This window comes from Gigantopelta aegis, chromosome 4 (genome assembly GCF_016097555.1).
Source record: "Gigantopelta aegis isolate Gae_Host chromosome 4, Gae_host_genome, whole genome shotgun sequence".
NCBI classification, from domain to species: Eukaryota; Metazoa; Mollusca; class Gastropoda; order Neomphalida; family Peltospiridae; genus Gigantopelta; species Gigantopelta aegis.
Genome location: NC_054702.1, coordinates 82,543,640 through 82,558,852, shown reverse-complemented (window position 1 = coordinate 82,558,852; position 15,213 = coordinate 82,543,640). Strand labels below are relative to the sequence as shown.

General features: G+C 35.1%; 1 protein-coding gene across 1 annotated transcript in view; it reads right to left on the bottom strand.

Annotated features, from left to right (window-relative positions):
* LOC121371212 (cytoplasmic dynein 1 heavy chain 1-like) overlaps positions 1–15,213 on the bottom strand; it is an 83,118-nt gene that overhangs the window by 6,455 nt on the left and 61,450 nt on the right. Inside the window, 22 exon segments of the mRNA XM_041496935.1 lie at positions 230–244; positions 764–930; positions 1,593–1,696; positions 2,322–2,443; positions 2,815–2,916; positions 3,539–3,709; positions 4,051–4,164; positions 4,650–4,834; positions 5,260–5,371; positions 5,802–5,962; positions 6,807–6,867; positions 7,523–7,594; positions 9,654–9,756; positions 10,227–10,321; positions 11,147–11,278; positions 11,660–11,825; positions 12,480–12,567; positions 12,726–12,786; positions 13,237–13,326; positions 13,984–14,130; positions 14,360–14,429; positions 14,712–14,896. Coding sequence (XP_041352869.1) covers positions 230–244; positions 764–930; positions 1,593–1,696; positions 2,322–2,443; positions 2,815–2,916; positions 3,539–3,709; positions 4,051–4,164; positions 4,650–4,834; positions 5,260–5,371; positions 5,802–5,962; positions 6,807–6,867; positions 7,523–7,594; positions 9,654–9,756; positions 10,227–10,321; positions 11,147–11,278; positions 11,660–11,825; positions 12,480–12,567; positions 12,726–12,786; positions 13,237–13,326; positions 13,984–14,130; positions 14,360–14,429; positions 14,712–14,896 — 2,523 coding nt within the window.

Sequence of the window (15,213 nt, the reverse complement as noted above, 5' to 3'; positions counted from 1 at the left end):
TGAACACACGCCTGACATGCAAACACTTCAAATGTAAAATCCAAAATAAAAACATTTTAAAAAAGAACCTCCATATGCATTTATAATAAAAAGCATTTTCTTTGTAAACAAAGTTATTCATCCATCATAAAATCTATCATTAAAAGCAATCACCGAAGAAAACCCAAGCTATTTTAACCAGTTAAGTGCTCTTGGGACAAATCTAGGAAATCACTTTCTGTCGACTTACCACTGCTTCACTGGGCTGTATGAAATAAGTAACATGACAATAACTATAACACTTTACATCACTCATTCATATTGCAAATTTGATATTGAAATAATATTTCAAAACAAATTACATAAATTAAAGAAAAGCTCTAATGTAAGTATGAGATTTTGTCTACGTTAGTTACACCGGCATCAAAATAAATTGAAAATGGTTGCACAGATTATCAGATCACCAGATTATTAAGGAAGTCAAGAATGGCACTCTGCATTCTTAAGCAAACATTATTTTATGTACAATTTTCACATTTAGTTTTTGTACAAAATTGCACCAATATTTTGGCACACTACATGCTTATTTCGATGCCTGATTATAGATCTAACGAATCTTAGATAAAACTATTGTAAAAATCTAACTAATTCTTAAATGAACAAAAAATGTGAATAAAATGTTCAGTGATTATAATTAACACAGACAAACCTTTTTTTAAATTAACACCGAGTTGTATTTTAAAGTAAAGTGAAGTTCTCTACACAAGTACATTGATATTCTTACTTGTGGTACAAGTTGAAGCCAAGTAGTGACAGATCCGTGCAAGGTTCTGATCCAGGCTGGCCGGCCATCAGCCAGTTTCTTAGTCTCTGGGTCTGAATCAGCATCAGGAATAATGTCATCATCCTCTAGTAGCTGCATCTTCATCAGCTTAGCAATCATGTTACTGCCTGTAAATAAAGATTGTTAATTATATATATTAATTTGTGAAGACTGCCCCAAAGAGTCATAATTCCAAGTTTCCGAATTATGAGATCAAAACTGTAGAAGCAAATAGACGTAAATTTTTAATATTAAATTTTGATTTAAAGTGTTTAAATTTAATAACAATTCACAAATTCAAAATATCTGTTAGTTTGTGAAGACTGCCCAGAAAATTATGATAGCATGTTTCATAACTATCCAATCAAAACTCTAGAAGAAGGTAGACTTTTAAACTTTCAATTTAAATTTAAAACAATTTAAAAATAAAAAAAATAAAAATGTCTGTATCTCTCTATTAGTTTGTGGAGGGTGCCCCAGAGTATTATTGTACCAAGTTTTAGAACTGAACAAAAACTGTACAAGATAAGACTTCAAAGGAAATGTTAATGAATGCCAAACAATTCAGTATCAGAAAAGCTCCATTGACGAACATCATAGAAAGAAAACCCCACTTTTACCTACCCTACTCGCTATAAGTAAACTTCTCAATCATGTAAGATAAACACAATCAAATAATGAAAACATTCCATACATATTATACTTGATAAAACTGTCTTTCACAGATGAGTAATTGAAAGAAAGTTTGGATATAAATATTCTGACAATTAACTGTATCAAGGCGACTAACCATATGTTGTCATAAGAACATTTTCTGCATTGTTTGGCAGACCCAACCAAGAAGGGGTCTGTCGATCTTCCATGTTGTCCACAAACTGAATGAACTGTTCTCGCCTGTGAAAAAGAAAACATTTGAGTAGTTTCCTAAATATAGCTATAACGCACAGTCATCTTATTGTAGATATATATTACTAAGAAATCTTTAGACAGGTGGATTTAGCTCAGTCGGTTGAGTGCTCGCATGAGGTGCTTGTGTGACAGGATCAAACCACCTCAGTGGATCCATTCAATTGCTTGGGTTTTTTTCTTGTTCCAACCAGTGCACCACAACTGGTATGTGCTTTCCTGTCTGTGGGAAAGTACATATAAAAGATCAATGGCTGCATTAGGAAAAATTTAATGTGTTTCCTCTGACGTGTCAGAAGTACCAAATGTTTGACATCCAATGCCAATGATTAATTAATCAATGTGCTCTAGTGATGTCCTTAAACAAAACAAACCTTAACTTTAAACTTTAGGAAATCTTTATTGTTTGTTTCACATTTGATTTCATGAAATGTTGAAACAAACATATATTGAAACAAACTTAATTGTAATAACATTACAAAAAGGTAAATACAAAATCTTATGAACAACAGGACTGCTATATTAATTGACAAGCACACACTACTTGTTATCCAAAACACTTTATGTTTGACATATAGAAACTAGTTATATGTAATTAAGTAAAACTTTGTACCTGACACCATCAGGCATGACAATATGTTTTCCCTCCTGTCCATCAACATTGGTCACCAGTTTGAAATCTCCTTCAAAACTCTTTGGTGTGAACAACTTGGCAACAAATGCATTTAGCAATCGCTATAAAAAAAGAAGACAAAATTAACATTTAACCTCTGGTTTCAATACTTCTAACATCACTATGTTGAGCCATGTAGTTAATTTATATTTAATATGTAATACATTTTGGCCCTGCAATACATTTGATTTTCAAAATTAATAAACCCCCCATATATAACATGGAATTAAGATTGATTAAACTATACATATAATTTAATCTCATTTTAATTTTATGCTGAATCCGTGGCTATATTTAGATCAATGACTCACAGAGTTGCATGATGCTGGTGCCAATCAACTAACCTTTCCATCAATTTATGCCAGAAACAGTAATTACCCACAGAACTTAGAAAAATTACCAACACGTGAATGACATCTCAACAATTACAAACCTGATCAAATTCATTGTCAATTTTGCCACCATATATGCACTGTGAGAGTAAAGTTCTGATGGCGTCCCATGGCACTTTCTCTGGTGGCAGGTTTGTACGGCCCTAAAAGACAAAATAGAAAATCACAACTATAAATATATATTGATGATAACGAGTTAAAACTTACACCAGTTAAATTAGTTCAGTATTATAATTACAAGTACTGCAACCTAAATGTGAAGTCTAAACTGGATTCAATGCATATTGTTGACAATTGCTGGTATACATGGATTGCCAGATTACACAGATTTCAACCAAGCTATTGGGCCTGAATGGGACTCATTGATCATGCTTGTTTACATAGAAATCTGGAGTACACAGTTTGTACAGAGTTCACTGTATATCACAGCTTTTAACCAATCATGTGTAAGCATGAAGATACAGAGCAAATGAGACACTACAAGGTACGTTTTAATAACGTAATTATTTGTCGATGGAATAATATTATAAGCAATAAATTAAAAAATTAATAAACCCGAAGTTATAGTGTGTGGCACAGTTAACCACAAAAGACAAACACTAGAAAGAGGTGGTGGACAGCAAAGTGCTGCCACAGTGGGAAATGAGATAGAATTCGAAACAAGAAAAAAGAAGACAAGAAAAAAAAAGAGAAAAAAAAAAGAAGAAGAAAAAAAAAGAGAGGCCAACGTGAAGAAAGAAGGGGTGGGGGGAATAAAAAAATTACCTTTGCCACAGAATTAATCCACACGTCCAGCATATCACATGCCACTTTGAGATCAGACTCTGTGTACTCATATTTCTTGGACCAACCAAGAGGAGTGTAACGCATCCGTTCCTGGATTATAGCATGGAGCCAAGCCAAGAGGAAGTACAGTCTTGCTCTTTCATTTGGAGCCTAAAAATATTTTTAAAATTAATAAAAAAACAATCTAACTTTTAAAAGGTGATTCTCAATTTACATTATTTTTAATATTTGTTTTTTTACCTTGACAGTATTAAATAAACATTAGTTATGAATTAAATGAAGATAATTTGTCACAGTTGATGATCGTCTTTCAAACTGTTACCAGAAATAACAAATATTCTGCTGAAGCACCTTGAATGCATAAACTAAAGTATTCCAGGCATTTTAGTTTTCGGGTTATTCACAGAGTCAGCAAATACACAGCAATATATGGAATTTATTTTAAATGTTATTTATTTTAAAACAGAAGTATAAGAAAATGTTACAGTTACCTTGCACATTCTGGCAGCAGGAACCGAGCTGAATGTCCTGGTAAGGTTGGCAGGCACACCAGGTGGAGGCTCAAACACAACAACACGACCAGCTCGCAGTAAATTGGTGGGCAACTGAAATAACATTTGTTTTTGTAATGCAAATAAAATATTGCATATACTGGAGTCATACTGAGCACAAGACAATCACTGATACTAAAATTAATCTATTAATTTTATTTAGTTTGACAATGATAATACCTAAAAAAAAAAAAAGAAAAAAAAAAAAGCCACATAAAAAACCCCAGTAACCCACCAACAAAAGAGACTTGTCAAAAAGAAGAAAATTGTATTCTAGTAGTTAAACATTCTCAAGTGGTTAACTCTGCTAAATGCATCTAGTATAGTACAAAACATCTTAGATTAAGTAGCCACCTGTCTTGAAAGGTCAACTTTCATAGCTCTCTTTGGTCACTGTACCTATGTACACAATATAAATATTTGCCATTTTAGTAAAAAAAAAAAAAAAGTCAGCCGAAAAAATACAAATTATATTTCATTGTGAACATTTTGCAAAAACCTATTCTAAGACACAAGATTCCAGTGATGAGGCAGCTAACCTTGGAGTTGATTTCCATGGTGAGGAAAAGCCTGAAGTTGGTGTGCGGTGTCAGGTTGTGCACCTTCTTCTCCAGCTGGATCAGCCACTGCGGTGCCAGGTGAACGTTCTTCAGCATCACCCACCGGCCAGACTTGCTCGACGAGTTGATCACCTTCTCGGCCTGGGTGAAACCCTCGGCAGAACCTAGAATTGGTTTCAAGGTGATCACAATGTGATATTATTAAAAATCAATTAATTTAAGCAAGTAATTTACATCTCATCACCTGCAGTAAGCAATACAGGTTTATAGAATACATCTTGTCAATTATTTGACTTAACATTTTTTTATTATTGTAAAAATAAATGGATTTGCTACTGGCCGACAGGCTGATGTCTATATTAATATATATGTCACATTCTTAGTTTTTTCATCCTTGATTAGAGGATGGATACGATTTATATTTCATCTTCTGTGACATAAAAAGGTGAAAAAATGCCCTCAACTTATGTCCATATGACAAGTTATCAACATTAATAATCTATCAACAAAGGAATAAAAAAAACAGTACTGTTTTACTGACAACAGCAAACATAATGAATTATTTTGTTAAATTAAATAGTGTTAGTACCGATAGCAACTGATGTCAACTGTTTGCCGAGCTCTGCAGCAAGATCATCAACACGCCCACTGGCATCAAATCCTGGCATAGAGCACATCAGAACTGGAGTGTTCGCCTTTATCTGTTCAACAAAACAATCAAACAAAATAAACAAAGTCCTGACCACATTGTTAACTACTTCGATAAATTACTCTCCTACTGTTAGATTTTCCTCACAAATTGTAACCCCCCCCCCCCCCACCAAAAAAAAAATCACCCATTACAATGACACAGATTCCAGTAAGAATTGTAACTATGTCACCTATGTAAAAATTTTATGAAAGCCTCTTAGGTATGTGACATAATTGCTGATGCCATAACAACTGCTTTATAACTTAGCACATGTCATGATGTTAGTTACGTCACATCCTTCCAAGATGCAAATTTTAAATTTTATAAACTCCATAAAAAGCAAAACATTATTTTTAAGTGACAATGTTCTGAATTGTTCAACACCACCTTTGTCAAGTCTAACAATGCTTAAATTCTGACGGCATTTAACTAACGCATACCTCATTTTCAACAACTTCTGACAGATTGAGTTCTTTTTCAGCAGCGTGAACAAACTCCGTTCCGAGGGTCTTCTCAACAAACACTCGAGCCATGGCAACCAACCGATCTGGTCGGAATGCCTGGACTACCAACAAACCATACACTGCTTGACCAATTGGACCTTCAGAAAAAATACATACATATGTTTTTGGTGTAATCTGATAAAACTATTTTAAATGGATCAAGTACAATATACACATGCATGCACAACATGCATGGACACACACAAACCCCAAAACTACAGTTGGTAAACCCGATATAAAAACAAGTGATCAACGAATTACAAAAAGAAAAAAGGAAAAAGAAAAAAAAAGAGGAAAAAAAAACCCAACAGAAAAAAGAAAGAATAAACAAAATTCAATTATGTTTACAAATGTAACACAAAATATTGTCAGTCAGTTCATGAAAGTAAAGTAAAGTTTGTTTTATTTAACGACGCCACTAGAGCACATTGATTTTTTATCTTATCATTGGCTATTGGACGTCAAACATATGGTCATTGTGACACTATTTTGAAGAGGAAACCCGCTGTCGCCACATAGGCTACTCTTTTTTCGACAGGCAGCAAGGGATCTTTTATTTGCGCTTCCCACAGGCAGGATAGCACAAACCATGGCCTTTGTTGAACCAGTTATGGATCACTGGTCGGTGCAAGTGGTTTACACTTACCCATTGAGCCTTGCGGAGCACTCACTCAGGGTTTGGAGTCGGTATCTGGATTAAAAATCCCATGCCTCGACTGGGATCCGAACCCAGTACCTACCAGTCTGTAGACCGATGGCCTGCCACGACGCCACCAAGGCCGGTAGAGTCAGTTCATGAATTCACAATGTTAAAAAATAATATTTGCAAAGTATTTAGAATACCCCAACCACACTATTTCTACAATGTGCGATGTCTTCATACATTTTGTTTTCAATTTATTCACCAACATCAAATGTGCTAATGATAATATGTAAACTTACTAAGCTCCTTTTCCCATAACTGTGGTACCTCCAACTCTGGGTGGTCACTATCCAGCCATTTCTGGAGAGAAAAAATTTAAGTATCAAGTATTTACTTAAGCGTAGGAGACAGGGTATCTGGTCAACTCCTCTCAAGTGCTGGCGCAGTCTATGCATTCGAGCAAAAACGATGTAGACATATGAGCAAAATGAACTGGCCTGAAATGTTCTCACCATGTATTTCCATCATTCTACGGACAATATTAGTTGTAACTGATCTAAAAATCAGACAAACATCAGCCTGCAGCCCCACCCACCCCTAAATTGGGAGCCAATACACCAGTCAGGGTTCTGCCAGAGGGTAAAACGGGTATGATGCCATACCCAATTTTTTAAACATTTTTCAAAGTTAACCGTTTGACAAAATTAATTACTCTTATCATTAATGTATGATTTTCTTAACCCTAACTCAATTCCATAGTGCCATACACAAAAATTTCTTCCTGATAGAAACACCGCCGACTTTATACATATTTTTGTTATAACTCAAGTTAATTAATATGTAACAGTAATGAAAAGTGATTCCAATCACCAACAGATATATAGATTTAAAAACTTAACCTTATTACATAAGAAAAGAGAGGCAAATCCTGAACATCTATTTGTTTTATTTAATGACTAATCCTTTAAACAATTCAGATGGAATGTCATTAAACTACCAAGTATAGAATTCTTACCATGTTGGCTTGAATATTCTTTCCTAGCATCCTGAAAGCTGGCATCTTGCTAAGTCGCACAAGATTGGCTTGCTGTTAAAGATATAAGTGGAAATTGCAATACAGATTTTTAAAACATTATATAATTTTTTTTTATGAAAAACTTATTATTCTACTAATACAAAACTGGATACATACTAGGCAGTTATATAAATAAATGTAAAGTCAAAATAAAATTGCACAAATAATTCAAGAATTTAAACTATGTTTATGCAAACAATACAATATGCACAGAAGTTGTCAAATAGAACTGAGTGAAATGACAGGTGAGGAAAATATATACAAATATTTAATGATGTTTTGCATTAGCAGAAGGCTTTAAATTATTAAAACAATGGAGAAAACTTGGGGTGTTTTCTCTTTTTTAGATACTTCAACTGTCTTCAACACAAATGCATATTCCCCTATGAGTTGTAGTCTGGTTTGAACATCCCAACAGCCAATGGGATGGCCTAAAATTCTTCTACTATATGCTCCCTCTTGTTCCAGTTACGTGACTGTAACTTCCTTCTTTTTCCTGAGCAAATCACATGGAGAACAGTAACTGGGGAGGCCTGGGGTGGTATAAACCCTCGAGGACAGGTGAGGTATCTAAAACAGATCAAACACCCCAAGTTTTCTCCATTTCTTTTCCTCTTCTCCTGTATGGATCTCAGACACTCTCGCCTCTGTAGCAAAGCCCAAAAGGAACACTGTCTTCCTTGTCAAGACATCTAAGGTTGCCGTAATTAAAGGCTTGAGACAAGGCCCTCAGTGCAAGATTCAGGTCCCATTCCGGTGGACAAACATGTTGAACCTGGTCTTCGTGTTTGAAACCTTTCATCATAGCATGGATCTCAGGAATTGCTGCCAATTTGGATCCTATGGCTGAATCACGGACTGTAGCTATGAACGATATGTAGCCCTTGAGTTTCAAAATTGTCCGGAGATACAGCAAAAACTCTGCTAACTTCTCCACATGAATGGTTTGAGGTTTTATCTTATGATGTAAGCATCATTGGTGAAAGCATAGCCAACGAACATTTTATGCAGCAGCTGTAAATACTCAATGCTCTTTCAATATCGCCTTTCTTTCTTTAAAAATTTGAAGATTAGATCCAAGCATTTTGTTGAATAAGCGTGGATGTGGATGGTGCCTTCTCGATGTGGTATGTATTAATAGAAGATCCCAATCAGGTAATGGCAGAAGAACTGGGTCCGCGAGACGTATGAGATCGGGATACCAGACACCGTTTGGCCACATCGGAGCAATGAGTAGGAATCGACAGCGATACTGCTGGAACCACTGCAGAATTCTAGGAATCAGGATTGATGGTGAAAACGCATAATCGTCCAGGTTTTCCCAACTGATGGCCAGTGTGTTCAGATCGAGTGCTTCTGGATACGTAAACCCGAAGCTGGCAATTGATGCATGCCATGAACAAGTCGACATTTGTCGCTTGTGGTGCAGATGGACATTTGTGCCAGTAAATTTGATACCCCAGGAATATGATGGGCTCGTAGCTGCAGCGGAATGGTGTTGACCAACTCGTACAGACAATAGGTGAGATGAAGCAAGCTGCTGGAATGTGTTTCGCCCTGCCGATTGATGTAAGCCGCTGCCATCACGTTGTCTGTGGCTACCATGAGACATGCATGTATCAGCAAATGGCACCAATGATATACTGCACTGAAGACTGCCAGAAGCTCTAGCACGCTGTTGTGGAGACTGGTTTCATCTGTGGACCACAGCCCCGATGTAGTCTGATTGTTGAGAGGTGCTCCTCAACCTTCCATCGATGCCTCAACAAACAGATGGTGCATCACTTGAAATGGCCACAAAGAGATCTAAGATGTTTGACGGGATCTGCCCCCACTGGAGACTGTGAAGATAGTAACAGTATCTTCCCTCTTACCTCAACAGCGACATCAGCAAACTGACTGTCAATGGTTGATCTTGGAAAACTGGCTGTGTTCTGATGATCTCAAGAATGATTGGCGCTGCACAGAAAAATCAGCTGTCAGATAAAGTGTCTGTGGCGAATCAAGACTACTACCCGTAGGAGAATATATATTTGTGTTGAGGACAGGTGAAGAGGAAAAGAAAACTTACTTGCTGCGGGTTCAGGCCTTGAATGGAGCTTGAAGGTTTTCCTGTTAAGAGATTTTCCTGGCTTCTCAGGAAATGATTAAATTCTTCTGTGTATGTCGACTCACTTAAAAAACAACGACAACAACAATATAAGGCTATATATACTCATATATAATACATTTTCCAAGACAACATAAAAACCCATTATTAAAATTATGGTCAAGCAAAATTATGTAAATTTAATTTAGCTAATTAAATTATCATTGTTGCCAATACAATCATGCACGTCTGTTTCCACATTAAGGAGCATTTACACATGATGATCTGCAACACACTTCAGCTGTTACAACACATGAAATAATGACTGAACTGTATAGTGAAATACATTTTAGTTTTATACCTTGGTCAATAGGGAGCTGAAACTATAAAAAAAAATCTTCTATCTTAAAATAGAAGAATGTTTGAACTAATCCAACAAAATAATACATAAAAAGTAAGAAAACCAGAAGCTGCCACATAGGTTACTTCTACCAATAAAGAGGCAAGGAATCTTTTGTACAGAATATATAATATAGTGGTCTTCACATAGAGTACCTTGACATTCCCTGCAGATGAATACGACACAGTTGTATTCCAAAGGTGATGCGATCCTCATGCAACATGCCTCTTCCGACACGGCTGTAAGTTTCCTGAAAACAGTTATAAACTTATTAAAATCAAAACACTCAAGATGTTTTAATGAAATTTGTAATACTCTTTCGTACACACACACTGGATCAAACACCATTGACATTTTTAGTATCAAATAGCACTGGCGTAGGAAGCGGGGGCAAGTACGCCCCACTTTGTAGCAGCAGCAATGGTTTTTATATATGTATACATATATAAACGTGTGTGTGCCCCACGGCACTTTTTAGCACCTTCCTCCGCCCATAAATAGTGATATCCGACTAGTGAGAAATCAATTTAAAGATATCTGATTGGCTGCGCCACAGTTATAACCTGGATGCCAAGCCATACCATCCACTGAAATATACACAACCAAAAGCGATTCTCTGTGAATATACTTGTAAATTAAATTGGAACTGACATTTTTTAAGACTTGATTTTTGAAGATATGAAAACAATAGAATACTACACTCATTTATTAAATGCAATTTATCTTACAGCTTAACATATTCCTGTCTGTGCTAACATGATGTCATGGACTGAGCCTTTTTATTGATGTCAAATTGATAGTGGCACGCAGCGTGCTATCAAGTCCACAATATAATTAAACAAATGGTGTACCGCATGCCATCTTGCTATATACGGGTACCACATGCCATCTTGCTATGTTAGGGTACCGCATGCCATCTTGCTATATAAGGGTAAAGTTTCTGACTGGACAAAAGTGTCAACTTCAAAAAGGTTCTTCCAAATAGAACAATCTTTTTCCTAACATAAAGTTGTTCATACAAAAGTCAAATTTCTGAAATTCAAGACATTTATTACCGTTATTAGTAAATACACACCTTGAATAATTCCTTTGTAATAATGGACAGTCTAGGAGCATATTCTTTGACATTTTTCAAGGCTGAACACTTCAGAACATCGTGGAAAATTTCCAGGAAGAAATGCAGTGAATACTGATACAGGAAATGAACCTAAAGAGTTTTAAAAATATATATTTACCACAAAGTATGCTTGAATAACACTGAATAAAAATGTCACAAATGTTTTATTCAACTTCCGTTAGAAAATACCTTCTATTTGAGGATTTCCCCAATTATCCAGACAAGTGTGTGGTATTGGTCTGCTTATATCATGTTAACTTCAACAATTATTAGCTAAACTTCACAAAATTTAGGAAAATTACCCCATTAAAACATTGCATTCTGAAGTACTTTCAAAATTAATCTTTAAAGCTATGTTAACATCAATCACAGGTGAAACTGACGAAAATGTATGATTAAAACTTAAAGCCACCATAGAGTACACTGGTTTGACCCGACAACATCTGTTTAGTGTGTGTGTGTTATATTGACCTGTTTGAGGGCCTCTTGTGTGAAGTAGATGCTGCTGCAGGACTTAGCCAGCGGCATGTACTGCTGAGAAACTCTCTCCACTTCAGCCATCACCACGTCAGTCTCCTCCACTTTCCTTGCCACTTCAGCAGCTTCCGTTTTCAATGTTTCCAGATGGGACAGAATTCTGTACGCAGAAAAGCACCCAGGTAATGGGAGAAAAACAATTAGGAATATGGCCATGCCAAACTGATATCAGAACATTTGTTGAATGTAAGGTTTAAGCCAGACTCCCAAAATTAATAGCAGTTTCGTGGATTTGATAAAAAAATCTTATACCAAATTATGGTTTTAATTAGCCAAACAAAATATAATAAAATTAAGGCTCTTCTAAAAAATATATTCATCCGATCTCTCTAAATGATATTTTAATGTGTTAAAGGCTACGGTGTTATGAATGAACTTTTGTTAGATTTCTGTGTTTTCAACTGACACATTTATCCTAGGAAATAGCAAAATTAGTAAAGTGTCAGAATTTACAAAAATTATATCAGGTACAAAATTATCCCAGGTGATCTGAATAACGTTATTAATGTATGTTAGCAAATAATGATACAAATGGCAACTGATTTTCGAATTAGCTTTTTAACGACCGACAGCTTAAACCCTGCAATGACAAGGCAAAACCCAATCCTAAAGTAACATGTCTTTAGAAATGTCATTAAATCTAATATTACTTACTTAAACAGACACAAAAAAAGTTGTTTTTTAAGAACACAAATAGTTGTAGCCGTATTAAAATGTTTGCACCACTTGTACATCATCTTCAGTGTTTTTTTACCTGTCATCATCCAGGATCTTTCCTTTGACATCATTAAGAGCTTGCAGCAAAGACTTTTCAAGTTGTCTCAAACGAAGCTGGAATTCACCTAGAAGAAAACAAAATGTACAGTAGTAGCAAGATCTTATAAAGATAGAAAATGATCAAATTTATTAGAACCCCACCTCCCATCAAACTTTGTAGATAATTCAAATGATCAAATAGTTATAAAATGCAAGTGGAATAATATAACAAAAAATAAATTACCTTGAAGTTTCAGAAGGTCAGACCTCTTTTCATCAACATCAGGTCTTTCAGATTTGAGAACCTAACAACACAGTAAGTATTTTCAATAAAATAAACACAATTATCAGGAAACTAGTAAACTGTTCTTAAAACTCATGTAATGAAATACACTACAGTTTGCCTGTCCCTTAAATATGCTGCCACTGGAAAAGTAACAACTATATATTTAAATTCCCTCCTATTTAGGAATGTTTGTTGCAAATAACAGCCAACATCATGATACAAAATATTTTTGTAAACTACTATAACTAACCCAGACAAGAAAAATCTTAATGTGAAGTGAATGCCATTTTAATATAATGTTAACAATGATGCTGATGATATAGCAAAGTTATTACAAATTATTATTTTATTCCCTTTACATAATTAACTGTTTAGCAGGCAATACCCCATAAAAACAAACATAAGTATTAAACTGCTTTAAAATATTTTATATTTTTTCTACAGTAAGAGAAGCAAAATGCTGCTGTACCTGGTTCAGACACTGACTGTGCAGACTGCTTCGTGTGACGGTGAAGTTCACAAATGTTACACGTGAACAGATGTCTGGTGGAAACTCAACCTGATAACAAACAATATGTAACATGAAAGCAACAATAAAAATCAAAGCATTAAGACAAAAATACTTCAAGCTTATAATTTAAGAGAAACAAACCATTCAAAACCATGTAAATGCTGTCCAATGTGCAAAAATTACAATCATTGTTACTGCAAAATATGAACAGATCTCCTCACATTTAACACACATTGCTAATATATTGAACAAATATATACAGCAGAATACATAACTTGATACACTATAAATAAAACACTATTAGTCATAGCAAATAACTGTTTTGGGCTCCCTATAAACATTAGCAAACAAAAACATTAATGGAAAAATAACAATCATGGAACATTCATTTGAAATTCCATCCCAAAGCCTTTAAATTAGACATTCCACTGCCGTAGCAGTACATGCTTAGGCCTATATCCCATGAAGGATGCACATACCTGTCTGTTTAAGACATAGTTCTGGTTAGTGAGAGAAAAGTCCAGGCAGAAGTCTTACATAATGCCCAATGCACTCTGGATTGGAACCAGTATTGAAAACTTAACAAAGAACACATTGGCCTGAAACCTAATGGCTTAACCACAGTATCAATGAGCTTGAGAAGACGAGGACAGGACAACGAGCCAGCAGCAGTTTATCACTATATATCATTGTGAATCATCTTACGTTAGGATCTCGGGTGGACAGGAAGATGGTGAAAGACGGCGACAGATCGATGTCCTGATCTCCGAGAGTGATGAGCACTCGGCCACCTGTTCGCCGCAGTTCACGGTTCAGCACTGGGTTCAGAATCGGGTCGTAATTCTCAACATCCTGTGCAACAACAAAAACAGTAGTTTTAGCTAAGTACACGGTGATATAATGACCATGAAAACAAAACTAGATCTATAAATCATTAAGGAAATGCTCTAAATATCATAAACATTGGACATAAACATTTCTCAAAGACATTTCAAAAATGAATTTATATAACAAATATTTAACTAAATTTAATAATACATAAATTAGAAAGATAATATCAAACTTGATTATTTTTACATACCTGCACCAAGAGTGGGTTTCCAAATCTCAATGCACTTTCAAGATTCTTCCTAAAAGCATCATCCAGGAAGCTAAAGAGAAGAAAGCAGGTACATACTGATCACCTTGATATCATTATTAACAACAATCAAAAGAGACAACTAGTTGCCCATTTCAAAATTTTCCATCAAAATGATACCACAAATGTATTTAACTTTGCTATTATTTTTTTTCAAAGCGGCTCAGAATAAAGACTATATAATAAAACATACACATAAGGATGCAATTAAAAAATAATAATCATGTCACCAATATCAAATACAAAAAAGAATGAAATTGTGTAATTTGACCAGTGTTAACATTTCTCAACTGACCTAGTCTTGGTTATTTTCTTTTCCTTGAACTCTTTCAAGAGGAAATTTGTGGCTTGACCTGATGGGTCAATAATCAGTGGGTAGCGGTTGAATCGCTTCAGCATTATGGCATTTTCTGTGCAGAGGTCATCAGTGGGCAGGTCATTAGCTTGCCATCGCAGCCTCTCGTCAGGATTGGACAGGTACTAAAACATTAACATTAAACACTTGAAAATCCTCAGCAAATCCTCATGCGTATTTCAAAAAACTGTAAAGTAACTCACAATCACGATATGATATTGTCTTTTACTGCTTTTATATATGAAAAGTTTAAGGTGTATAAAAATGATTGGAATCATATCAACAGAAAATAAAATAATATTTTTTTTATTTTTTTTATGACACATCAGCACTTTTCAAACCGTGGCTATTTAGTGTCTAACATATTTGTGCCAATGGCTTTTCATTCCCAAAAGCAGCAAACAATGTTTTATATGCACTTTCAGAAAGACATGACAGTACA